The 26336-nt window shown below is 55.7% G+C and overlaps 1 protein-coding gene and 1 long non-coding RNA gene across 9 annotated transcripts in view; one reads left to right on the forward strand and one right to left on the reverse strand.

Annotated features, from left to right (window-relative positions):
* The window catches only part of TBC1D16 (TBC1 domain family member 16), an 81543-nt gene extending 76270 nt beyond the window's left edge, over positions 1–5273 (forward strand). Inside the window, exons 9-11 of the mRNA XM_027974241.2 lie at positions 234–420; positions 2455–2634; positions 5154–5273. Of these exons, the coding sequence (XP_027830042.1) occupies positions 234–420; positions 2455–2634; positions 5154–5273 (487 nt within the window). The remainder of the gene's footprint in view (positions 1–233; positions 421–2454; positions 2635–5153) is intronic.
* LOC121820701 (uncharacterized) overlaps positions 1–26336 on the reverse strand; it is a 33506-nt gene that overhangs the window by 2352 nt on the left and 4818 nt on the right. For 3 of the 8 annotated variants that reach the window (XR_006061395.2, XR_009595625.1, XR_009595622.1), the window contains exons 2-4: positions 1771–15554; positions 298–675; positions 54–164 (exon numbers count right to left, since the gene is read on the reverse strand). This is a non-coding gene — a long non-coding RNA (uncharacterized LOC121820701). The remainder of the gene's footprint in view (positions 1–53; positions 165–297; positions 676–1770; positions 15555–26336) is intronic. The other 5 variants (XR_006061392.2, XR_009595626.1, XR_006061393.2 and 2 more) reach the window with 5 other exon arrangements.

Genomic DNA, 26336 nt, shown 5'->3' on the forward strand with positions numbered 1-26336 from the left:
TTGCTCTGCTCTAGAGGACTGGGGCTGGTGAGTGCCTGAGTGCAGGCCCTTACCTTTCGCCAAGCCCTGGAGATGATCCCAGGAGCTGCTCTCCTTCCTCTAAGATCAAGGTGAAGCATGGGGGCCTGGAGAGCCCAGAGTCTCCAGCCTGGGGTTCTACTGGCCTGGAGAACACATTGCTACGTTATGGCCACCCTCCACTGACCTCCCTGCTCTCTGCACTGCATCTCCAGGAGGATCCTGCTGAACTATGCGGTGTACAACCCAGCCATTGGCTACTCCCAGGGCATGTCGGACCTGGTGGCACCCATCCTGGCTGAGGTCCTGGACGAGTCAGACACCTTCTGGTGCTTTGTGGGTCTGATGCAGAACACAATCTTTGTCAGCTCTCCTAGGGACGAGGACATGGAGAAACAGCTGGTGAGGCTCTCAGATGTGTGTGGCTTGGCTGCTGTGGGTCACCAAGCAGTGGGAAAGCCAAGGTGGGCCTTGCTGATAGACTGTGGGGGTGCTTAGCCCTGGGCCCGTGGACTAGGGACAGCTCACCCAAGAGGAACACATGCTGTTCCCAGGTCCCAGGACACATGCTGCCATCCGCACCTCACACTCCTGCAGTCCAGAGGCTCCTCATGTGGCCTCCCTCCTCCCTGCATGTGGCATCCTAACCCAGGTTCCCTAGGGGGAAGGGGTCACTATCACACCTGGCCCTGTGCTTTATAAAACGTGTCCTTAGGTGTATCTGGGTCCCCCACAGGGGACATAGCCAGGGTTCCTAGGGATGGGAATGGGAGGGGCTCTTGAAGCCGCCCTGAGGCCCTCTGGATAGTCATCACAACCCCACCTCGAGGGCAGCAGGCCTGTTGTGCCCAGGCAGCTCTCCTCCCACCATGACTGCTGCTAACCTACGCAGACCAGGCAGCACTGAAAATTGGGAGTGAGGAGGCAAAACTGGGTAAGGTGGGGCCGGCAGTGCCCCCCCTTTGTGCACTCCAATCACCTGTCAGGTGCTGCTGACGCTAGGACGTGGTCTCGGGTCCCCAGTCTGAGAGATTCTCAGCCTGGAAGCTGATAGTGCATGGGCAGGATGCTGAGTGTGCTAGGGAGTGATACAGAAAGAGCTCTGGTGATAGAGAGGGAACCAAGAGGAGTCCCAACGTCTCCTTGGGCCAGGCTGACTCCACGGCACACGGGATCTGGCCATGAACATTGCCAGGCCTGCCAAGACTTGGCTGAGCAGGGATTTTTGGGCAGTGACACTGGGTGGCCCAGTCAGGTTGGTGGCTCACATGCAGTGAGGGTCGAGCTGAATGGAGGGCCTCAAATGCCAGACCAAGGAGCACTCCTGTCGACCAGCCATTAGGAAGCTGATGAAGACTGTGGATAGGAGAGCAGGACACAGCAGGGGGACTGGAGGAGAGGGAGCCAGGAGCAGGGAGGTGGGGACATAAGGGGAAGGGAGGGGGCACCAGAGCAGGGGCGGGGGGCATCCATGAGGGAGGGAGGAAGGGGGTCAGCTGCCTGCCTGGACTTGTTGACCCTGCTCTGGGCCACTAGGCGAAGAAACTGGCCAGTCTGGAAGGATCCTCAGAATCAGTTTCCATGCCACCCCAGTGGCTGTCTCAAGTAGGAACAATGGGCTGTTTGTGTGGGAAGGGGCCTGTGAGTCACCAAGACCCACCCCCCGGTAGGATCCCCCGGCTGCGATCTCAGCCGAGCCTGCCCACTCCGCGCTCTCTGTGTCGGCCCTGTGATGTCAGGTTTCCACGGTACCTGGGGAGGCAATTACGGGCTCTGACGTGATTCGCCGCTGACGGCTCCACAGCACATGGCCCCGTGACTCGTTAGCTGCTGGAGATCGATTTTACAATGGTGCTGGTGAAGTCAGCAGCCCAAGCCGGACACTGCCAGAAATAGCCTTAATCTGGTCCCACGTCACTGGGTGGTGACCTGAAGCACAGGAATCAAGCCTCTCGGGGTTCAGAAATGCCCCCTCTCTGCTCTGAATCAGCTATGGGAGATGATGAATCTAGGTGATCGGAGTGGAAGGTTGTTGAGTGGGTGCGGGGGAGGGGGCGTTGTCAAAAGGAAGCTTTGCTCGACATCTCAGAAAGGAGGGGGTGTCAGAAACAGCCCATGTGGTGCCTGAGAGCCAGGGGTCTTCCTAGCCTCAGACCTGCCACCCGCAGGTTGCTCTTGCTGTCCCTTGCCACAGCCTCTGGAACAATCCAAAATCTGGGCTAAACTGACCAAGGCAGATGTGAGTCAGACTTCCAGTGACAGAACAGAATAAGTGGGTGGAGACCCATGAAGCAGATAGAGACCTCACGTGTGGCACACCTGCTCTGAGGGTAGGGGAGCCCGACGAGGAAGGGCCTCGGTGGGAGGGGGCTTCTGGGGCCAGGCAGGCAGGCCTGCTTGGGCCTGGGGGGCTCATTCCTCTGGCCTCGCCCCCAGCTGTACCTGCGGGAGCTGCTGCGGCTGACCCACGCACGCTTCTACCAGCACCTGGTCTCGCTGGGCGAGGACGGCTTGCAAATGCTCTTCTGCCACCGCTGGCTCCTGCTGTGCTTCAAGCGGGAGTTTCCCGAGGCCGAGGCACTGCGCATCTGGGAGGCCTGCTGGGCCCATTACCAGGTGAGCCAGGCGGGCGCACCTGGCGTACGAGGAGGGCAGGGTGCCCGCGTAACCGGGCACCTCCTCTGGGGTCCCCTTGCTCCACCATCCCTGGCCCCCCACAGGCCACATTCAGCCCCTCACACGGCGACTGCCTTCTAGTCCCACGTGGCCAGCCTCCGACCTGCAACTCGCCTCCCAAGTAACTGAAATCGATGCAAATTGCCCACTGACTGCACTCATTACCATGTTCTGGGGCTGAGCACGCTCCTGTCACAACCAATCAGCGTGAAAGACGTTGCGGGGCCAAGCAGGACGCTGGTACCCACATGGTGGACCCAGCGCCCACCTGCCTGTCCCCCTAGGGATGGCTCAGGGAAAGGGTCCTGAGATCCTGCTTCCCTGCCAGCCCCTCTGAGAGCCCGGGCCCCGCCCACTGTCACCTCGCAGGGACGTGATTTCCCCTTGCCGTCCTTCATTATCAGCATCTCCTCAACAAATTCCCCTGAGAGCCTCTCGCTGGCCCTGTCACAAGGCTTTAACGCCCAAATTAGCAACAAGCAGGCCATGTTAAAGGATAGGCAAGTCTCTCTGAATCCATTAGCCTTAAAAAAAAAAAAAATAGTATTGACGCATCCGAGAGGTGGCCAGGACCATTTCTGCAAGAGTGGCCTCCATCCTTCCTATGGCAGCTGGCGCAGCTTGGATTAGACAAACCTTGCTGATAGATGCGCACGCCCACCAGCGCTCAGAAATGTGCATCAGCATCTGCCCTCCTTACTAGTATTGAAGAAGGATTATGTCTGATAGAAGTGAGTCTGAAGAAGCCCGCTGCTGGTACCACGGGCTGTTTCGTATTCATCCATCCTCGCCCACCTCCTCCTGCTCCCTCCTGGCCCAGGTCTGGGCTGCATTTCCTGTGTGGATTAGCCTGCTCTGTGTGTACTGCAGGGTGGAATCTAGGAAGCACTGGCAAGGATGGTCTAAAACACTGGATCACATTTAAAAGAAAAAAAAAATTGTGTCTGCTTTGCACAAAGCCTCATTGCATCTTTTCTAGCAGCAAATTTGCCACCTTCGGGACATCACATTTAAGCTAATGTTACATGTGAACCCAGAGCATCACCCAACAGATGGGGCCATTTCTCAGGCTAAATTTAGCCTCATTTGGCCCCACCCCTTGATCAAATTAGTGGCAGGAGGTTGAGGCGGGGATAGTAGGATGGTGGTAGCGGGGGTAGGCTAATTCATTAGAGTGAGCTCTGGCGGGAGGTGGGGGGCGGTCACTACCAGCTGGTTTAACTTTAAAGTGTCCCCAGAGTGTGAAGGGCTCTGTTTTATTCATTTATTATACTTCCAGTTTGCCCTCGGGGGATGGGCCCTCGGCCTGGTCCAGTGAACTGGGGTTAGTCCGGTACTGCCCTCCAGCCGCTTTTAGAATGTGCCCCACCTTTTCTTCCCCATAATCCTCTCCCAAAGGAGCTGGACATGAACCTTCCTGAAACTCCTCCGATGTCCTGTCCCCACCCTACCCCACCAGCCCCAGCCGCAATTCAAATAGCTGCAGAAGGATCGTTCTGAGCTGCAGCAAGACTATTCTGGATTAATTCAGAGGAAGGGGCTGGGCAGTCTGGGAATGGCCTCTCCAGAGTGGGTGGGATGTGGGGTGTTTGCTGCCCGTAACCTCTGCCCGTGCATCCAAGGCTCTGCCTGGCCCTGTTTGGGAAGGAACAGGGTTCTGTCTGGCTGGGTGGCCGACGTCAGGAGACTAAACACAGGCTTCCTGGTGGTCCTTGTCCTTCCTCTGCCCCCGGGAGCTAGTGTGACTCAAAGGCAGTGTGCCCTCAGAGCATCCGGGCCGGAGAGGACACAGGATGTACCCCGTGAGGACCAAGCGCCAGCATCCTGCTGCAGGCCTGGCTTTGCTGGGTAGCAAAATGTGAGGCAGCCTGCAGGGAAGGCAGCGGAGTCCTCAATGGGGCCTGAAATCTGGTTAAAGAGGGTGGGCTCATTGTAGGGAACTATGCGGAGCTGCTGTGCTTGGCTCTGAGGCTCTCCTCCCCAGTTTTCTTACCAACAAACCTAAGAGTCATCTCAGCACAGTGACCAGTGGGTGGCTGCCGGAAAGTTCATCTTCCTTGATAGCATGTGCCACCACCCACTGGAGCAGGGTTCTGACTCACCGTCTCTCAAGACCCCAGAATGGGTAGTAGCCAGGCTTCAGAGGAGCATGTTCTTTGCCCATGTGCTGGAGAGGCTCCTAGAGGGCTCCCCAAAGGGGACCAGCTGCCTGTCAGTGACCAACCCCAGCATCGCCCTTTCATGCATCACAGCAGTCTTTGGATGTAGGTGCTGACACTGGTCCATTTGCAGGTGGGGAAACTGAGGAGGCTGCTGGGCTTGCTGAGGGCTACACAAACCCAGACGGCCTCACCTGGGAGCCCTTGACCCCATAGCACTGCTTGTGGCCTCTACTGGCAGTCAGGACCCGGGGCTGGGTCAGGGGCCTTATCTGAACCCACTCTCTACCCCCCAGACAGATTACTTCCACCTTTTCATCTGCGTGGCCATTGTGGCCATCTACGGGGATGATGTCATTGAGCAGCAGCTGGCCACCGACCAGATGCTTCTGCACTTTGGGAACCTGGCCATGCACATGAATGGGGAGCTTGTTCTCAGGAAGGTGAGTGTGGCCCCCCAACATGCAGCCCTGCCCTCCCTACACAGAGCTCCACCTCTGCTTCCAGAGCTCCACCCCTACAGGGGCCCCTATAAGCTCCACCCCCCACATTTATAAATTCCTGCCCACATGCAGAGCCCCACCCCCACCCTCCATCCTGGGAGCTCCCCACCAAAGTCAGAATGTCTGGCAGCTGCTCAGGATGCCCATCAGGCTGACAAAAGAGGCCTTTCTCCTCATGGAAGGAACAGATTACCCATTTTGACAGACAGGTCCTCCACCGTGAGGCACCTCACTCATAGCCCAGAGCTGGGAAAACTAAGCAGAAGGCTTAGGAAGGGGACGTGGCCAACCTTTCATCCAAGGTTAGTGGGATAAATGGGGCCTTTGCCACCTCCCTACTTCCCAGGCTCCTGCTGGAGACACCACTTCTTAACGCTTTCTGGTGTTTTCCAGGGGCAGCGAGGAGGGCCTAGGGTCTGGGGTGGAGTGGGCAGGAAGAGGGCTTGAAGAAGTCCTGCAGGGCAGAGAGGTGGAGCCATGGGGCCAGGCTGAGCCAGGGAGGGACAGGGTGGGCCCTGTTCCACTTTTGGCAGCCCTGTTCACCTTCCATATGAAGGCTGTTGGGGGAGCCGTCTTTGGGTTGAGCTGCATGGGAGCATGGCTTGTGAAATTTTATAGCCCCTGCCTTCAGCTGGATCAGGGTGTTGAAAGGGATGAGGCAGGCAGAGCCCTCACCCTGGCCTGTCACAAGGAGCAGCCTCGGGTGCTGACTGTTGCTGCTCTTGGATCACTAGCTGCCTGCTGTCCCTCATCACCACTGTCCTCTCTCTTTGCAGGCGAGGAGTTTGCTGTACCAGTTCCGCCTCTTGCCGCGGATCCCCTGTAGCCTGCATGACTTGTGCAAACTGTGTGGGACTGGCATGTGGGACAGCGGTTACATGCCTGCCGTGGAGTGCACGGGCCAGCACCCAGGGTCGGAAAGCTGCCCGTACGGGGGCACCATGGAGATGCCTTCCCCCAAGCCCCCCAGAGAAGGCAGGAAGGGCCCAAAGGTGCCCCGAGAAGGCTTCAGTTTCCGCAGATAGGTTGGGCTCCCTGCGCTGGACGAGGGGTGAGGGGACCTCTGCCGGGTCCCAAGCATGGGGGAGGGGGTGGGGATGGGCGTGGAGGGGACAGGATGGTAGAAACGGAAGGAAAATGCCCTTGAGCAACATGAAGGGAAACTTTTCGTATTAAGGACAAAATTGGAGTCCGGACGTGCCAGAAATAAAACCCACCAGCTGCCCAGAGAAAAGTCGGCTCCCCAAACAGCGGGACCAGGGTGCACGACCACCCTACCTGGAGATGCAGGCTTTGCTGGGTTCTCGTGTTGCCCACCTCTGATGGATCTCAACACAACCCAGGAGTTCCTCCAGCTTCATCAGCCACCAAAGGGTATTATTGCCAGGCACTGGGAAAGGCAGAGACAGAGACAGAGGAGAGAGACAGCACTGGGGAGCCCAGAACAAGGGGGTCTCATCCAGGCCCAGAGACATCTTTGCAAGCTGGGCACACCCCCTCATCAGGTTTCATTCTTTGAATAAATCAAACAGACTCCACAGCTTCTCCAGCCATAGCTGCAAAGCTGATGTGAAGACATCTGCCAAAAAAAAAAAAAGAGAAGGCCCCACTGATTTCAGGGTAGAGAGGTGTAAAAGCAGGAGGCTGGGGGCTTTCACACTGTCCGTTTCAACATCCGACCCTCTTGGTATGTGAAGGAATCTGCTGCCGGTGAGCCTGAGCGCGGGCTGTTGAAGTGTTGGATTCTTCTCCCTTAGTTGAAGAATCGTCTACATTTAGCAGTGTTGAAGGCCATTTTCACCAAATACTGCGACCAGCTTGGGGTTCGATGGGTCGAGGTATGTATGTGTGTGTGTGCATGCAAAATTCTCTGAAAGGAATCTGCAATGTTTGAGGGAAAGGGCACAATGTGAACTGACCAACAAGACAAAGGCAGCTGAAAGTGCCAGAAACACTCCCACTTCCCTGCAGGGTCTGCGTTCTGCCGTGACCGCCAGTCTTCTGTAAGTCAGCATCTCCGGTGGTCAGATGCGTGAGCAACCACAGTACGATAGCCGTCACTCAGGGCAACCCTGCTTTCTGTGTGGGAACCAGGTCTTCCCAGCATGCTCTCCCTGCTCCCAGAGCCTCCCCAGTTACTCCTTCTGGGGTTTAGAGGAGGACAGACAAGGACACGGGAAGGCTCCCAGCCAGCATAGAAGACTGGAGCTATTCGCACGGGAACTGACAGGAACAAGGAGCCTGGAATCGTTCCTTGAATCCTCCTGAACATCCTTCTGGGGAGAAAAATCCTTGAAGTGCTGAGAGTCATCACAGAGACACAGCCCAACCAAGGCTTCTTCCTGCCCCCAGCTTTACTCACTTAGAGTGGACGCTGCTGGATGGCGCCACTTTAAAAAGTTGTTTATCAACAGGAAAGAGGAAGTTATCAGCCTCTTCCCTTCTCAGCTTCTCTATGAGTCCATGTCCTCTAGTGGGCAGAAGACTGACACTGGGACTTCCAGGTTGCTGACACCTCAGTCCAGGAGCCTTTTGGGGAGACTAGCCTGGAGCCCCATCAGTGCCCAGATCTTGGGGTACCAACCATTATAGTCCAGCAGCAGGGTCCAGGCTGGATAGACTTCTCATCTGCTCAGCTTCTGGGAAAAGAAGATTGCCTTTCCATCCAGAGGATGGCTCCTGATCCGTTGTGGAAGTGGCTTGAGTTACCAGGCACTATGTTGACCCTCCTCTAGAGACCACATCTCCATGAACAGGTGTATCAGTTATCCATTGCCACAGTAATGCTGCATAACAAATAGCCCCCAAACATGGTGGCCTCAAATAGCATGCACTTAGCTAGCCCATGAGTCTGTGGGGCAGCAGCTCTGGCTGGGCGGTTCTGGTCTGGGTTGGACTATTAAGTTCCAACAGGGTGCTCACACATGTAGAGGTGTGTAGAGGTCAGATGTGGCTCTGCTCCATGCCTCTTGCATCCTTCCCACAAGCCAGTCCCGGCCAAGGCAAAGGTGCAGAATCAGAAGTGTGTAGGCACCTTCCCAAGCCTTGACAGATGCTACCCCTGCTCACCATCCCATTGGCCAAAGCCAGTCACCTGGCCAGACTCAGCATCTAAGGGTGGGGAAATGGACCTTCCTCTGCAGTAAGAGAAGTCACATGCCTAGGGGCTGGGGACTCAGGGAGGGGTGAGGAACCAGACGGCTGGAAGGCAGCTGGAATTGGGAGTCTACCATTACCGCCCCAAAATCCTGGTCTAGATAACACTGTTTTGGAACTCACCTTTTACCAGGGGCATGACTTTCTACTGAAGGGACTGGAGATGCCTAAGCGGGGAAAGAGTGCGCCCCTCCCTTCCTCTGTAGCCAGAGTGCATCTGCACGTTTTCTGATACCTTGTGCCTTTGGGCTGCTGTGTGGGGTGGAGGGAGAGGGGTCCTGGGTTCCCTCACTTTGAGGGTCCTGGGTGGAAAGCACTCATTCTGAACCTCCTGGCTCCCACAGCCCCTAACCCTCACAACTCCCCAAGACCTTGTACCAAGTGCCACCCCTGCCTTCACTGCTCCCACCTCGCACTCTGTGTGCTGGGCTGGGCCCCAGTGTGGTCTGGGCTTCGTGGAGCAGCCAGGACCTCAAAAAGCCGAAGACTTGGGTGTATGGGCTCTGTGAGGTCCCACTGCTCCGGAGGGATGGAGAAAGCCCGCCCTTATACAGCTCCCTTAATCTGGATGCAATTAGAGGAAACCAGCCAAAAACCCTGCGGCAGCTGTTGCCCCAGGATTATTCCCAGCCAGCAAAAGGCATTAGGGTGATAATTCAGTCATTAGACTTCTAGCCTTCCCACCACCAGAACGTGCAAATACGGGATAATCAGCCCGGCACGGCCATCTTCCCTGATGCTGCTTATTTAACCCATTTTTTAAAAATGACACTTAATGTTATTGGCTGGTGTGCGTGTGCACGCATACTTACAAGTTTCACCACTGCTAATGTCTGTGCTGACGTTACCTGATGTTGTCGGGGCCTCTGGGAAGAGAGGGCACCTTTGATGCACACGTGCTGGTGAGGAAAGGGCAGAGGGGCACAGACTCACCAGCCCAGTGTGGGGTTCACCCTCCCAAGGAAGGGGAGACAATGGCAGGATGAAGCTGGGCCCAGGGAAGGTGGGAGATGCACAAGCTGGGGAAACAGTGGGATTGGGGTCTGATTAAGTGCAGAAGGGGACAGTGTGCTATTCCAGAAGGTTCTGACTTAAGTCCCAGCAGGGAAGACTTGGAACTCACAAATCAAGGGAATCGGTGTTCTTGAGCCAATTAGGGAGGGATGGGCAGGCTGGGGAGGACCCGCCTCCAGCCCAGTCCACCTCTGCAGAGGAGGAGGGTCTGCAGTCCAGAAGGGCAGTTCCACTGGCAGACGTGGGCTGGACGCTATTAGCAAGCAGCGCTGTGTTGTCTTGATTGGACAGGACGGTGTCAGGCACGACGGAGGTTTTTGAATCCAGGACCTTTGAGTTTTCTGTCAAAGCCTGCTGGGGGCAGACAGCTAGACAGGATGAAGATGCTGGTCCTGAAATGAGGGCGGAAGTGGCTGGCTGAGGTCCCCCAGCTCTGACCTTTGATTGGGAAACAGGGCAAAATCTGTAGTGCGGGGGGCCTCTGTGGCCCCGGTGTTTTGTGAGGTCCCTCTGAGCTCTCTCGTCTGAGTCTTGTTTGGTAGAAATAGCTGGGAAGCAGCAGCAGCAAAGTGGGGTGGGAATCTGCTCAAGGCTGTGCCCTGGCCCTGCGGAAGCCTCCATCTCCTGTTTAGCCTCTCCTCCCCCATGGAGGGAGAGCGGGTGGTGGCAGGAGGACCTGGGTTCACCCTGCTGAGGGAAGGAAGCCTCTTCCAGTTTGTCTGCCCAGCAGAGGCCCCTAGAGGCTGCCCTGCTTCAGAGGAAGGAGGCGGAGTGTCCCCGGGAAATCCCACACACACGTGCAGGGGTGTGGCCGGCCTGGGAGCTGTGCCATGAACCCACAGCAAGGGGAGGGAGCCTGTGGGTCTGGCCTGAGCCTGGGCGCTTCTCCTGGAGATCCTGGGGAACCAGATGGCCCAGGATCTGATTAGCCTTGGATTTCTAAGCCGGGCTGCAAGGCCTTCCCTCCAAGTGAAAGCATTCTGTCCCTGGCTATCCCTGGCTCAGAAGAGGGACCTGCCCCCACAGTTGTGAAGCCTAAGGACAGGGCTCCCCTACAGAGGGTGAGCAGTGCTGTGTAGAAGGAAGACACTTACCTAGGGGTCAGGAACCTGTTTCCCGTCCTGCCTCTAACCCTTTCCAGGTGCGTGACCTCCCACCCTGAGCCTCGGGTCCCTCATCTATAGAATGGGAACACTGCCTCTGGCTTAGTCCACCTCACAGGACTAGTGCGGGGACTCTCCAGGTGATGGTGTCATGAAGATGGTTTCCCAGTCCCAGGGACCTCACCTGCCACTCAGGGAAGAGACCTGGCCTTGCAGCCTTGGCCGAGAGGCGGTGTGCTCCCAATCCGAGAGCTCACCCTGCTCCAGGAGTCAGCAAACCCCCACCCTTCCACACATCCGCCTGACTGCGCGTCCCCAGCTGGGGGTACTCCTCTGTGCCTCTTCTGTGAAATTCACCCCAGGCCACCTCACTCTTGCCACAGGGAAGACTCACCGTGAGCCATGACCTTGGTGACCCTGAGAGACGTGTCTGTGTGCAGCGTGCCTGGCTCTGCATCAGGACGTGGTCCAGGCCTCAGGGTCCTCCCCTGGGGCTGTGAAACCCACTCGAGCCTGGGAGCAGGAAGGGGGCTGTGGCCCCCTGTGTCAGGCGTAGAGACTGGAGAGGGATGTCCCTGGGCCTCTGGGGGGCAGGGCGGATGTGCAGACAGGCTGCAGGCATCTGGCCATTAAACACATTGCACTCAATTTCTAGGTAGGAAAGTACGTTTCCGGTTGAGAGATCAAGTCACTTGGTCTCTCCAGCACCTTGTGTTAATCAGAGGGCAGGGTTTCTGTTGTCTTAGGGAAAGTTTAAAGAAATTTCCACCATTACCAAGAGATCACTGATGTCCGTGGCAAGCAATTCTTTCTCTGTATTTTATTTTGTTTTTTAAATACGATCGCCTGCTGCCCCAGGCTTGGGACTGGCCACTCTGACTGCTGGGGCCCCAGCCCCAACAATGCTTCCGGCTCTCATGGATCCCACTGCAAAGTAAATAAAATCATACTGACAACAAACATATGCTCTGCGGCACCTCTAAGAGGTCTGACAAGGTTTGTCAGGTCCAAATGTGGCAGGTTCCGGTGCTGGGTGAAGAGGGCCCCCATGGAAGAGTAAGGAGGGCCAGAGGGCTGGCCAGTGGCAGGCCCTGCTCTGGGGAACCTGGCCGGCGCCCCAGGGGTCCATCAAGCATCTGAAGGGGACAGGCACTTAGCCTGCTAGAGGGGAGGAGCTGCTTGCCTCCCTGATGGAGAGTTAGTGGGCAAGTGCCCATGAACCCCGGTAACTGGGAGCCCTGAGACCGGCCTCAACACCTGGAAACACACAGCATTTTATTGAGATTTAGCTGCTAGGCCTCCAGTTTCAGGAAAAGCCAGAGTCTTACAAACTTTTTGCGGAGGCAAAGAAGATGAATTTGACCTTGTTAAGGGTGGGATTCAGGCATGGTGCTTCTCTCACCTCCATGCCCTGGAGCCCTACTGCAGGGAACATGCCCCAAGGATTACAAGGAGGTGAGCAAGGGGGCGGGAGCCCGTCTGGTTCTGGAGCATGCTGGTGGGTTGCAGGCTCTGGGCCCCAACGTAGTGCCTAAGGGCTTGCAAAGGGTTTTTTTTTTTTGGTTTTCTATGTGCCTTTCTGTCCTTTGCCTGAGAGGGGAGGAGGGCTTATGTGCCACCATCTGAGCGTTGGCACCAAGGGTCTCGTGTATTCAGGGTCTGTCTCACTCTCCACCTACCTGGTCTTGGCTGAGACCACAGAGAGCTTCATCACCCCTTCTCTGCAGGCATACCCCTGCCTGAGGCTGGCTGACCACACAGCCAGGAGGGGCAGCAGGCCCAGGTGATGCTTCAGCTGCTGTGCATGGCTGGTGGCTCCACTTAGAGAAACCTTTACCTGTCCTTTGGGGGAAGGGAGGTGCCACTTCTCCCACATGCCCCATTCTAACCTGGGAGCTGAAGTCAGCTGATGGCCGAGTGCAGACAGAGAGGGCGCTTGGAGTTCAGGGGCACTAACAGTCCAACCATCACCACCCTCCAGGGCATGGCTGTAGGTCGGTTTGTCCTCAGAAAAGGATGGTCCCAAACCCACAGAGCAGCCATGCAAGAGGCCCATTATGGTCCCCACCCCCACCCCCGCCTTGGGCTGTGGCCTTTCAAATCTGTCTGGCCACTGATACCCTGGGTCTGCTCCAACCAGGAGCTCCATCAGGTGTTTGTTCTGTTCTAATTCTCCCTGAAATAACAGCCAAGTAGTCATGGCCACAGAGATGTGCCACCCAAGAGCCAGACTCTTCAGGGCAACCTCTGGAATGGCCCAGCCTCTGTTGTCCTGTGGTCCTGAGGATTGTGCATGTGCCTGGGAGCAACTTGTCTGTTGCAGCACGGATGGGCAATCTGCATGACTGGCAGTCTTTGCATCGCTGCTAGCGGCAGAAACTCTCCTGAGGTCCATTCACTTCAGAGACACCATCCTGTGCACCCTCCAATCCCATCATCCCTCCATGCATCTGTTCAGCAAGTGTTCCATGAACCCCACCAGGGAGACTGGTACCATTGTCCCAGGACCTGCTCCAGGGACCTGAGGTCGAGCACTCTGGGTCACAGGTTTCTGGGGCAGCGGTATGTACACTTCAAACCCTCCAGGAGCATAACCGCCTTGCCAGCCCTGGGAGAAGCCACTCAATGTCCACACCTTTGGGGCCCCCAGGGTAAACCCTGAACTCCCCAGGTCGGAGTGGCCTTTGGCTTCAGAGACTCAGAAACATCACTGACATGATTTTCTTTCAGTCAAGTTGAATCCCATTATGAGCCCTATCAACCCAGTTCAGTCTCAGTTATTATTGATGTCTCCCCTTGCCCCCAGCACCCACCTGAGGACGTGTCATGGCAAGGTTGGGAGCAATCCCACACAAAACATGCAAGGGGCTGTCTGCTCTTGGCCTAACATTGCCATTAAGACACCCTCTGTCCAAACCCAGAGAGTCCGTGAGGTCTGGCTCTTTCCTTTAGTTGGGGCCCTAATGCTCAGGCACACTGCATCTCTATCCCCATTCTGTCCCTGTGCTGGGAAGCCACCACCACCGTACACACACATACACAAATGCACACACAGCCAGGAGGTCTCAGCCAGCCCTCCTCCTCGCCGGTTCAGTTAAAGCACTGGCTTTTAACACCAAAACATTTTGAATAGGGGTATAGCCAATTAACAATGTTGTGATGGTTTCAGGTGAACAGTGAAGGGACTCAGCTCTACATATATATGTGTCCATTCTCTCCTAAACTCCCCTCCCATCCAGGCTGGCACATGACATTGAGCAGAGTTCCATGTGAAGGAGCACTGGCTTTTAGAACAGAACCCACAGGAGGCTGGCTGCAGGCTCCTTCCCACCACTCAGCAAAAACTTGGAGCACCAGGGCTTGACAAGCCTGGGAGACCCTTGGAAGAAAAATTACAGTGAGATCAGGGTCCCAGTCATCTCTGCAAATTATCAGGGAGCACAAGTGATCTCACCATTGAAGTGAATGTGTCTCCATTACCACCCCCCACCTCCTCACAGCCATCGGGGAGGGTCCCACCCAGCCACTGTCACACCATCTGCAGACTGGAGGACACCTGCCAGTGGCCTCATGGACCACATTCAGATGCTGGCCATAAGACACCCCTAAAGTCATCCCTCATCCTCAGTCTATCCCCTCCCTCACAGGTGAGGCTCTCCTCTCTCTGCATCTCATGAGAGCAACCAGATCTCTGGGCTCCTGGGGCATGTCCATGTGATTTAGACAAAGTGGTTTGAAAATAAGCCATTATTCTCCGAATATGATAATATATCTGCCGTGATAGGTCAAATGCCACAAGCTCTTTCATCAGCAATTTGACACTGAACAAAAGAAAGCACTTTATATTTTGAGTTATTAGAATGGCTTAATGGTTTTCTAAATGGACCTTTGGATGCTGAAATTAAGATGGTGCAACAATGGGATAGTGCCATAGGCTGGGTATAGCAGCCCCTCAGGAGGAAGAAGCAGGTTCAAACTCCTCTCAACCAACAGGAGACATGTGCAGCTCGGCAAAGTGGGGAACCTTCACCAGGGACCAGACACAAAGTTCACTGAAGTCACTGATTCCTGGCCATGAGTAAGCACAATAGAAGAAGACACTGAGGGTTCTAGTGGCCACAAGTTTATGGTGAGTGAGCACAACAGTCTGGGGATTTTAAAGCCTAAGAGTAGAATACAGCAATGGACAAGGGCCAGGAAGCCTTCTGGAATAAGATGTCAGAGCTTCAGATCAGTTCACTGGAGAACTATGGCCAATGCCTGACTGGACGCCAGCTACAGGGGGATGGGTAGAAGATTCTGAGAGGCACAACAAAAGACTAAACAGACCTCAAAGGGTAGAGGATGGGACCCTGTCTGAAATAAAGACTGAAGGATAGAAAATGTTATCAAGAGTTTATGACTTAGTGACAAGAATGCCGGCCAGCTACTCTCCACTTTTCTGGTGAGAAAAGCTGGGCAGAGCCACCTGCGGTCACAGGAGGCAGTGCTGAAGGGCTAGGCATCGGGAAAGTGAAAGTGAAAGTTGCTCAGTTATGTCGGACTCTTTGCGACCCCGTGGACTAAACAGTCCGTGGAATTCTCCAGACCAGAATACTGGAGTGGGTAGCTTTTCCCTTCTCCAGGGGATCTTCCCAACCGAGGGATCAAACCCAGGTCTTCCGCACTGCAGGCGGATTCTTTAGCTGCTGAGCCACAAGGGAAACCAGGAGCTGACTCTCAAATCACCAGCCTCTTGATGTCCCATCCCCTCTGCCCTCCAGGACTCTTGGTGCGGACTCACCCTTCGTGGGAGAAGCCCCTCGCTCGCAGGGTTCCTCACTCTCCAAGGCGCATAAGTACAGGGACTGTGAATGAGTGGAGTGTTCTGGCTTTTCATATAAGCTCAGCCAGGAGCCTGCTTTCTGCGGGGTCTTAGTGTCCTTCTGTAAAGGAAATCCAAGTGTACTTAAGGCAACCAGCTGGGACAAAGTACCAACGAAGCATATACACGGTGGGGGGAGGGGGGGGAGAGGTGGGCGGCATCTCTCTGTGATGACAGTCCTCCCAGAGCTCTGTCAGGTATCCAGGCCCTGCCCTCTGTTATGCCCACCTCGTGTCCCTGTTGGAAAACTTTAGAAATTTTAGAAAAAGAACGTCCCTGGGACCCTCAGACCTCTGGGCAGATGTCCTCCGGGGGAATCCCACCGATCTACCCAAATGGCAGGGTCCGTTCTATTTCCAGGAACATTCTGCCTTTCTCCAAAGCCCAAGCCATCCTTTGGGCTTTCCGATAAATCCCCAGGTTCTGTCAAATGATTAATTTAGATGGGAGTTCCCCACCCCCATTCTTGGTCTTACTCCTCCATGGGGCCACATGACTGCCTGAGCTGTGCTGATAAAGAGCAGTAAACTTTCAGGGCTCAGAGTCAGCAGCCTGAAGCACAGTGGCAAGGAGGGGGTGGGAGGTGTCCAGTGCTCAGGGACGTGGGGATGAGGGCATTTCCAGGGGAGGTGAACTGCTGGCTTCGAAGTGGGGTGAGATAAAGAGCTCAGCTCTTCCCCATGTTTCTTGGAATGCACACTTCAAGGGCTGTTGGTGGTGGGGAGTGGGGGAGTAGTTCAGGAGGGTGAGATCCAGGAACTTGACTCAGGCTAGTTTAGGTAGGAAGAGGCACTGCCCTCACAGGTGTTTCTTCAAGAGCTGGCAGGTGGGACAGCACAGCAAGGCTGGGATTTGGTCCCCTACTCGCTGACTTCCAGCCTGCAGCTTCTCCTAACCCCTCCGCAGCCCTCGAATCTGCACCCTCCCCCATGCAGTGGTTGAAGGATGCTGGAGGTAAGGGGTCTTACCAAAAAGACCACTGCCCCTCAACCCACTGGACCAGAGTGCAGTCACCAGGCCAGCCCCAAAGGGCTTACCAGGTCCCCAAAATAAGGCGAGACCCCCAGGGTCTGAAATGGTTCACCAAACCAGCCTGGTCTTCTGGATCCTTGCACACACCTCGACTCCCATCACAAGCCTGAAACTGACCCAGAACACCATGGTCTGCTTGTAGAGTGAGGTGCTGAGCCCACAGAATGTGGCTTCTATTAGATGGGACACCCCACCAGAAAATGTCCCACCAGTTGATGGGTGCAACTCCTGTGGCTCCTGCCCCAGCTAAGGTTGGACACCTAAGAGACTGCCAAAGCGTGCTTGGAACTGAGCTCCCTAGCGGGTTTTCCTTTCCAGAAAGCAGGTTCCAAAATTTGGGTGGAGGCCTGCTGGGCATACCCTGCCCCCTGGGCCCAGGGGCACCAGGTAGGTTTCACGAGGCTGGAGGTGGGCTGCATGGGCCCCCCACTCCTGTTCTCAGCTGTCCTGCTGGATCTCAGACACAGACCTGGCTGAGGGATTCAGCAACACAGTGGCGTCTCTGCAAACCCAAGGCTTCTCACTAGGAACTGGTCTTCCAGGAGGGAGGGAGGCTGGCAGATGCTCCCATCCCCGCCCTGCCCACAAAAAGCCTGGGGAGCGAGGATCCCCGCGCCTGGGGCCCCACTGGGGTCTGGTCAGAAGGTGGCAAGTGTGGGCACGGTGGGGCCCCCTGAATCCTCAAAAATAATCCTCAGTGCTAATTCCCATTTCCCCAGGAAGAGGGCCAGCATCGCTCAGATCCATCCCATTTTCTGCAAAAAGGCTTTTGATTTCACACCCAGTGGACCTTTTCTCCGAGTGGGAGTCCCACCCTACACACCTCAGGGGCCACCGTGTGGATGGGTTCCTGCCCATGCTGGGGATGGGAGAGGCACCAAGGGAGAGGGGCATGCAGGACTGGACAATAGCTGGGGCTTCAAGAAGGAGGGGACTCAGGGCATGGAGGGGGCACTGGGGCAGGGGGCTGGGGTAGAATGAGGGAGAGAGAAGTGCAGGAGGGAAGCAAGAAGGGGGGCAGCCCCCTCCAGCCCTCCTGGGCCCACTGATCTAATCATATCAGGTGTGCTCCAGATAAATATTAATAACCCGGTGACAGAGGGAATTTGGGGAAATCTAATTAAAAGGGCACCGTGCAAGCTGGCAGCTTTACTAAGGAATCACTCCTGGTGAAACGCATGCGCCAGAAGAGGATGCATAGCGACCTCCCGAGGGCCCTAAGGAGGAGATGAAACCCCTCCGCCCCACAGCCGCCCACCCAGGGCAGCGTGGGCAGGACATGACCTTTGGCAGGGCGGGCGCCTGGCTCCAGTGTCCTCCTAGTGCCCCCACCCACGTGGCCCCAGGCCGTCACTCCCAGGCACCAGCCCTGAGCACCATCTTGAGGCTAGGGCACCTGGCCGCCCCCTCATTCCAGCGCTTTCACCCTCAGCTCCTCAGCTCCCCCTGTCTCTGCATCCAGCTGATGGTCTCGACAAAACCTGAACAAGTACCCCATATCCCCTACCCTCTTCCAAAGGCCAAGAAAAGGCAACCTCGGGCCTCAGAGGGCTCCCTGGGTACCTGGGTTTCCCTGGTGGGGGCACCCAGACCTCTCAGTAACACAGACCTGACCTCCCCAACAGGGTCCTAACCCACCACTGAGAGCTGCCTATTCTTACCTCAGACAAAGCCCTCACCCCAGGGCCAGAGGGGCTCCGTGCCACGACCCCAGAGCCCGGTCTGCTTGGCAATATCCATCTGCCTGGTGGGTCCCTTGTCATGGGATTCACAAGCTCCCAGGACCCATTTTCTCTGGAAATCAAGATTTATTAGGGCCCCCCGTGTGAGTTAATGGCTCGCTTCGGCCTTCATCAACTTGGGAGCTGAGATCCCTCCTGGGCTCTGCCATCCGGCAGCCCAGCCCCCACCCTCCCCTGGCCCCTGGCCCTGTCCCTGACAGACAGATGGATGGCCTGTCCCGGCAGGTTGCACAGCTCTTGGACCTGAACAGCAGCATCGCTGGCTCTTTATTCTGTATTTAGGGTAAACAGATCTCTCTTTCCAGGCCCCTCTTTCCCTCTAAGACTGTCTGCAGGAGAAGCCCCTGGGAGGGGTGGGTCACCACTGACTGCCTGGCTGGGAGGAGGCCACAGCAGGGAGGCCCAGGAAGAGAAGGAGTTAGTTCATCCAGTACCACTCCAGACAGGGGCTCCATCCTCCCAGCCGTGTCCTGTCATCTGGAATACCCCCCATGGTGGAGAACTCACTACCTGTCAGAAGAAGCTACTCTTTGGCCAGGAGCCAAGGGACCTCTCTGCGGACTAGGCAGGCCCAAGCGGGAGGCCAGTGAATACCAGGGAGGTGGGTGTTTGGGACACAGACCCTGCAGCCCTTTCCATCCACTATAGCACTCAATACTCACCGCACCCAGATGGGGGCAGTGCTGGGTTTACCCTATTGCCTAGAGGAGAAAACAGAGAGGTTAAGTAATTGGCCCAAGGTCACCCAGCCAGTAGACGGCAGAGCCAGGACTGGTGCCCAGGCTTTTCTGATTCTCTTTTCCCTGGGCTTGGACAGTGTCTGGCCAAGGGCTTGGACCATCCTTCTCCAAGGGAGGGGACAGCTGAGCACTCAAGTGGGCACCTTTGAACTGAGCTACTCCTTTTGCCGCTGGTTTTCCCCTCACGCCCACCCAGGGAATGACGGACAGGACGTGTGAGCTGGCATTGCTGCATGACCCCGAGCACCTTTTCTGGCCCTCTGTCTGGGGGCAGGATGTTGGTGTGTGATACCCAGCCAGAGGAGGCAAGTCTTCACCCCCTCTAGGGGCTTACCGGCCTCACCCTGCCTCACCCTTTCCCCTGGGGCCCCAGCGCCCAGCAGGGAGGAGTCAAGGTCACCCAGACCCAGGCTGCCAGGAGATGCACCCCGGAGCCAGCTCCCGGAGCTCCACCCCCCTTACAGGCTGGTGAGAAACGTAGATTGTCCTGCCTGCCCAGCTAGGGGCCCACAGAGTAGAATGACCTGAGTCAGATGCATCCTTGGGCTTGGTTCTAAGGTAGAGGGGGAGGTGAGGGCCGAATGGGGCAGCTCTGGGATGGAAGGAGAAGCTGCCAGTGTCTGAGTGTCCCTTGAGGCAGGGAAGGCTGTCCCTTAAAAAAGGGGGAAGCGAGGCCAGGTGGGAGCTTCTCTTCAGGGGCAGAAATGGAGAAGGGCGGGGCTACAGGGAGTTGATTCTGAAGTAACAGAGGCCCTGCTCTCCTCCACTGCAGGATCCAGCCCAGGCCTTCGCTCAAGCGGTGCAGTGGGGAGTGGAGAAGAGTGAGCTTCAGGCTCTGTCCTAGTTTCCCCAGGTTAACAACTCAGCTGCAAAATGGGACTCTTTATCTGCCTTCCAATGCAGGGGATGTGGGTTTGACCCCTGGTTGAGGAACTAAGATCCCACATGCCATGGAGCAAGTGAGCCCATGCCCTGTAACTTGTTAACTCATGAGCCACAACTAGAGGAGCCTGTGCACCAAAACGAAGACCCAGCACAGCCAAAAAACGGAGCTCTTAGTGCCCCCTCCCGGGGAGAAGAACAGGGACCATGCGTTGAGCATCCGTTGTATACCAGAACCCCGGTCCAGGTAGAGGATGGGTTTTCAGGGAGAAACAGGCTGAGGGAGGGGAGCTGCTTGCCTGAACCCACAGGGAAGAGCCACGGGCAGATTCGGAACCAGTGGGGTGGGCCCTTCACAGCACCCTGCACCCCTTTCCTCCTCCTGCCTGCTTGTTCCCCACTCATAGGGCTGCTTCAGGGGGCCACTGGCCCCTGCCCTCGTAGGACACTGCCAAGTCCGCTGCATCCATAGCGTGGGGCCAGGAAGAAAGAGAAAGAAAGAAAGAAAATCACATAGAGAATGCTCAGGGAGCGTGACAAGCTCCACTGATGGCACAAGGGCCCAGAGAAAGTGATGAGTCTGAGACGGGGTGCTGGAGGGTTGTGATGGAGGGTGCAGCTTCTGCACTCTGGAAGATGCCTGCATCCCTCCCACAAAGTGGCTCAGCTGCCCGAAGTCACCTCTTCCAGCCATCCGGGAACAGAGGCATGCACACCTGCCTTTAAAGGATCCTGCATCCCAGGTACCAGGAAGTGTTAATACTAGGGTTTCAGGATCAGAACACAGGAAAGGTGATTGTGTCCCCTGGTCATGTCATTCTGCAGGGTCCTCACCCTGACCAGACATGAAAATCACATGGGGACTTAAAACCAAGGGGCCTGAACCCCTCCCAGCTGTGCAGAGAGATCGGGGAAGCCCTATCTGTTTGATTCTCCCTGCAGTGTGGGAGAATCGCACTTCCCCTCCACGCCCTGAGTCTCCCCACCTCTTGAAGATCCCCTAGAGAAGGAAATGGCAACCCACTCTCGTATTTTTGCCTGGAGAATTCCGTGGTAGGAGGAGTGTGGTGGGCTACAGTCCATGGGATCACAGAGAGTCAGACACGACTGAGTGACTAACACTATCTGTTTGAAGGTCCCTTGGCACCTCAGAGTGGATGCCCCCTGTGCCCTTTAAGGGGGCTGCTCCTCATTAAAGCCTGGTGCTCCCTCACTGCCCCTCTGTCCTCCTCCCATCCACGCTGACCTTTGAGGCTGCATGGAAGTACCCACCCTTCTCCCTAGGGAGGTACTGGGAGGGAGTATCCGGCACCCAGGACTCCCTGGGGCTCTTTTCTTCTCACCCCACCCCTGCTTTTCTATCCTGGAAACCACAGAAGTAGAACCTGTCTACATCTGCAAGCTTAGATCTTAAATCCACAGACTTGCTGACTTTCCAAAGTGCTAAGCTGGTGTGACCACATGATGCTTCACCCTTACTAGACAAGAACCAGACCCTAGTGAGTCCTTGGCGGCCCCTAGGCCAGGCCTGCCAAATCTGTCCTGCCCACCCTCGCTCCCCCTTCTCTGGGGCCACTGATGCAGGGCTTCTGAATCAGAGCATGCCTGGGAAGCCAAAGCTGGACCAGGCGATGCAAGGGGGCATTGAAGTGCTCTCACCTCCTCCCAGCCTGGGCATCAGGGCCCAGCCCAACTGTCCCACATGCCCCCAACAGCAGGGGCCACTTCTCTCAACCTCTGTGACTCCACAGCATCCCAGATCTTCAGGCCCTGGTCCCCATGAAAAAGAGAGCAAAGAGAGACTGGGTTTGGCTCTAAGGCCATCTTTTGCGGGGGGGGCTCCCAGACCCAACCCATTTCTAGGCAACATGAGTCTCCCCTAATTTGGACTTTGAGTAAAAGAGTGGATAGGATCCGCATTCTTGCATCCAGCTGTAGGAATGTGAGCACATCGCACGAACTCTCTGAACTTGAGTGCCAGCAACCAGGACATTGGTTCTACTTCCCAGAGCTGGCTCCTTCACCTCCACCCTCCAGGCCTTGGACTTCCTACTGGGACCTCGCCCTCAGCAGTGGGTCACTGGCATGGCCCTGAGGCCCCCACATTCAGCATGGAGCCTGGCCAACAGCAGCCTCGTGGTCTTTGAAGATAATAAATTAATAAACAAGTGCCCCTCCCTGACGCTCAGCAAATATTGCCAGAATGAAGGCACGTCACTACCAATATGGACACATGTCAGAGTACACAGACCATAAAAGAGGCCGTGACAAGTGCTGATGGAATGATAAGATTAGATCCCAGATGTAGAGGCCGGCCCAGCAGGTCGCTGAGGGGTGCACAGGGTGGAGTTTGAGAACATTCTCGCTGCTGTCTGGAATCCTCTGTGCACCGAGAGAACTTTGGTTCCAATCAAGTATCTCTCGCTGTGTGACTTTAGGCAAATTGCTCAGCTTCTCTGAGCCTCATTCTGCTCACCTATAGAATGTGGACAGTAACAATACCCAACTCTCACACTTGTTTCAAACTAAATGAAAAGCATGAAGTCATATAGATCATGTCACACGTGCCTGGCCCGTTAGAGGCCCTCAGACTGCGGCCATGTCATTAGGGTCTGCCTCACCTCACGTGGAGAGCACAGCTGCAGGAGAGACTGAGTGGTGTGTTCCTGTGTCCTCAGTTCTGCTGCCCTGTGCAAGCCCCCTGTTACCTGTGACACCATTTCTGGGCTTCCCCCACCAAGGTTTCAAAGCTCTCAATGCCTGCCCCACGGCAAGGTCCAGGGCACTGCCTTGTGGGCCCAGCTCTCTGTCTACTGCTTGTCCAGCCCTCACAGCATCCTGCAGACAGACAGGTCCTGGACCATTTCACAGATGAGTAGACAGAGGCCCAGAGAGTTGTGGAACATGCTAAAGTCACTTGGCCTGACTGGGGCCAGCCCAGAGGGAATGGGGTGGGGGTGGGGAGTGTGAACACAGAGGGGCAAAGGGGATGGCTGTCCCCAAGATGGGAAGGCCACCTGGACCTGACCACAGTTGGGAGTTTCTGCAGACTTGTGTTCAGCCCCATTGGTTGAGGCGGGCCGCTGGGATGTTCGGGTCTCCTACTCCAAGGCAGCACTGGTGCCTGGGCCCCTGTGGGCCCTGCTCTGGGTGAGGGAGTGAGGGTCCCAGGAAGCAGAGACCATCTACAGCACAGATCAGCCTCTGCTGGCTGCAACCCAGGGCCGGGCAACTAGCACAGGCTTCCCAGAGTCTCACAGGATTTGTATCTTTCACAGGCTTTGATTTCACCTGAGGGACAGGGCTGTCAGCATTTTGACGGTGGTGGTTTGGCCTTACCAGGCTAGGGGAGGCGGTGGCAGGGGAATGGGGGTTCCTGGAGCTCCACGGAAGGATGAGGAGATTGTCAGAGAGGAGCACCTCCTCGGGAAGATCTCATATCCCTGGGGGAGGGCCAGAGAAGCTGGGTCAAGGCCTCCAACCTGGGGGACGGACTCAGTGACACAGGGTGGGGTGACAGGGTTGCTGGTCAGGAGCTACCATGCTGGGGGAGGGGTGCTGGGGTCCTAAATTTAGGAGGCTAGTATCAACTTAAAACAATAAAATAGCCAGGAATTTTAGCAGCAAAATGGGTTTCTTTGGGAACAGCAAAGAATTGCAATTTGGGACATGTTACCCATGGCAAACCACAGGCAAGTCAGGAGAACAAAGCAGGGTCACTTTCTTTTATAGAGGAGAAGGGGGATTGGGAGGGGCTGTTATAACCAAAAGAGCTCATTGGAGGAAACTAGGAGTTCGAAGTGTTGTGGCTTTTCATTGGCTGAGTTGTGGCAATCTCTCAATGGCTGGGTTGTTGCCAGGCCAAGAGAAATTCTTCCTTTTCTTGCTGGATGGAAAAGTAGTAACCTTTTTGATGGAGATGTGTTCTCTTCCTGTTGGGTATGCAACTGATGCTGAACGGTAGACTATGAGAGCTCCCCCTCTGGCCTCCCAATTCCATTTTATTTTATTTTTTTTTCAAATTATTTTTTGGCTGTGCCTTGTGGCTCGCAGGATCTTAGTTCCCTGACCAGAGATTGAACCTGTGCCCTTGACAGTGAAAGGCTGAGTCCTAACCCCTGGACTGCCAGGGAATTCCCCCAACTTCATTTTAAATGAAGCTTCTGTTTATTACATTTCACACTGTAGAGCTGAGGTATGATGTCACAAGGCTTGATTGGAAGTGCTTTCTCTGCCCCTCTTCAACCTCTCTATGCGCAGTGGAGGCCTCCCACGCTGTGGCAGCCATCCGGGGACCCCAGCTGCTTCTCACTTCCAGAGGGAGGTTTGTGCATGCCAGAGGAGAGCCAAGAGCCTGGCACGATGTGATGGCAAGAGCGCAAGATTCAGAATAAGGAAGGCCCTGAATCTCTGGGCCACAGTTAATCTACATGGTGACAGGCTTCGGCTGAAGTGAATGCTTTGGCAGCCCCCACCCAGAGGGAACAAGGATCAGCCAGGCACCTTCTGTTATTCCTCCTAGTGGCCAAACAGGGTAGGGCTATTATTTTCCGCATTTCTTCAGTTAGGAAACGGAGGCACAGGGAGGTTCAGCGACCTGCCTGAGGTCACACAGCTGCTTAGTGACCAGCGCTGGATCACTGCAATTCCTCTGGCCCTCGCCTTCTGCCCTCGAGGTTGCTAATGCCAATGGGAGGATGCCAACTCAAGGACAGGTGTCCCAGGGAAAGACTGGCCAAAATCAGCTCCCAGAGTGGAGGAGGGGTGGCTCTCACCAGAGAGTAATGCGCAGGAAGGTAGCATGGCCCCCCTCTAACCTGGCCTGAGCCCCACGGATACCATTAGACAAAGTCCCAAGGGAGAGAATGCACAGATTGGAAATGACCTAGGACACTCAAGGAAGAGTGGGTCCTCCCCACAAATCTGAAGGAACAGGCTTATGGGATAAACGAGAGGCAGTGTAGTGGGGCTCAGATCCCAACCTGTGTGCCTCGGCTGCCTGCCCGTCCAAGTAGGAGAGAGCTGCCACCTTCCACACAGCATGGGTGTGAGGGATGAGATGTGCCAAGTCCTGTCTGACTCTGTGTGACCCCATGGACTGTGGCCTGCCAGTCTCCTCTGTCCATGGGATTCTTCAGTCAAGAATACTGGAATGGGTTGCCATTTCCTCCTCCAGGAGATCTTCCCAACCCAGCGATCGAACCCGCAACTCTTAGGTCTCCTGCATTGGCAGGTGGGTTCTTTACCACTAGTGCCACCTGAGAAGCCCTGAGAAATGAGATAATTGAGGTAAATACAACAGGTGCCTGGCACCAGGCAGGCCCTCGATGGTCCAAAGCTGCTTCAGATAATTTCGACAAAACTCAAGCAAGTTTTCTGATGTCCTGGTGGGAGAGGGGTGGGGGGGGCGGGAGAGGAGTGGGGGGGCGGGAGACGGAAAGGGGTGATTGAACTAGGCCCCCCTTCCTGTTGTCAAGGGGCTGGTCAGCCTGAGGCCTGTCTGAGGCCTGGGGGCCTCCTGAAGGGGCTGCTCCCTGTTCTCAGCTATCTCTCAGCCTTGAACTTTCTATTCTCTTTTGCAATCCACTCAGAAAGCGGCATTTCTAAACTCCCTTCTTATCACCGGGAAACTTCTGACACAACAATAGCTGATTGTACTGCTCTCCTGGGTGCGGCTAAATTCCTGGACCCCACCATCCTCACCGAGCCACCCACCCCCTACAACACGCACACCTTTTTTTTTTTTTTTGGTAGCTTTGGAACTATAATGATGCCATTGTGATTGGTGTGTTCAGGTGACAGTGTGACCCTTGAGTTTAGAAGCATGGACGAGTGGTGGGGGCTGGGAAGAAAGGAGCAGAGGAAGAGAGAGGGACCTGGAGGCAACCAGTGAGACAATCAAGGGAAATCTTCTTAGAGCCACGAAAGGACATTATCTTGCATCAGTCACCTGGAGATAGCAGCGCCTGGACTGGCTAGATTCGAAAATATGTACTTACTTGTCAAAATACCAATTTTTTTCAGTTATTATAATTTTCTCCTTCTCCTGGAGCCCAGCCAGTAGGACTCAGCTGCATAGAGTTGATACAGATTCATCTGAACAGAAACTAATAACAGGCCATCAGATAACAACTCTTGGTTGGCCACATGCTGCCATGGGGAGTGAGTCAGTCCCAGCCCCTGGCCAGCGTAGCTCTGTGGCCCTGGGAACGCCGCTTTCCAGAGCTCAAGGTCTGTAAATAGAGCAGGTGTGGAGCCCTTGGTTCAGGGGTAGGTGCCGGCCACTGTGAGGCCCCAGGACTGGGCCTCACATTCCTGCCTCCAGTTCACTAGCCTGCGCCCCCAAGGAGATGGCCCCCGCCCAGAGCTCAGGTGCCCCCTGCTACCACTGTCCCCTCGGCCCAGGGGACTTCCTGCCTCACCTGGGCTCCCAAGAAAACCCCAGGA

Source organism: Ovis aries, chromosome 11, assembly GCF_016772045.2.
Source record: "Ovis aries strain OAR_USU_Benz2616 breed Rambouillet chromosome 11, ARS-UI_Ramb_v3.0, whole genome shotgun sequence".
In the NCBI taxonomy this organism is placed as follows: domain Eukaryota; kingdom Metazoa; phylum Chordata; class Mammalia; order Artiodactyla; family Bovidae; genus Ovis; species Ovis aries.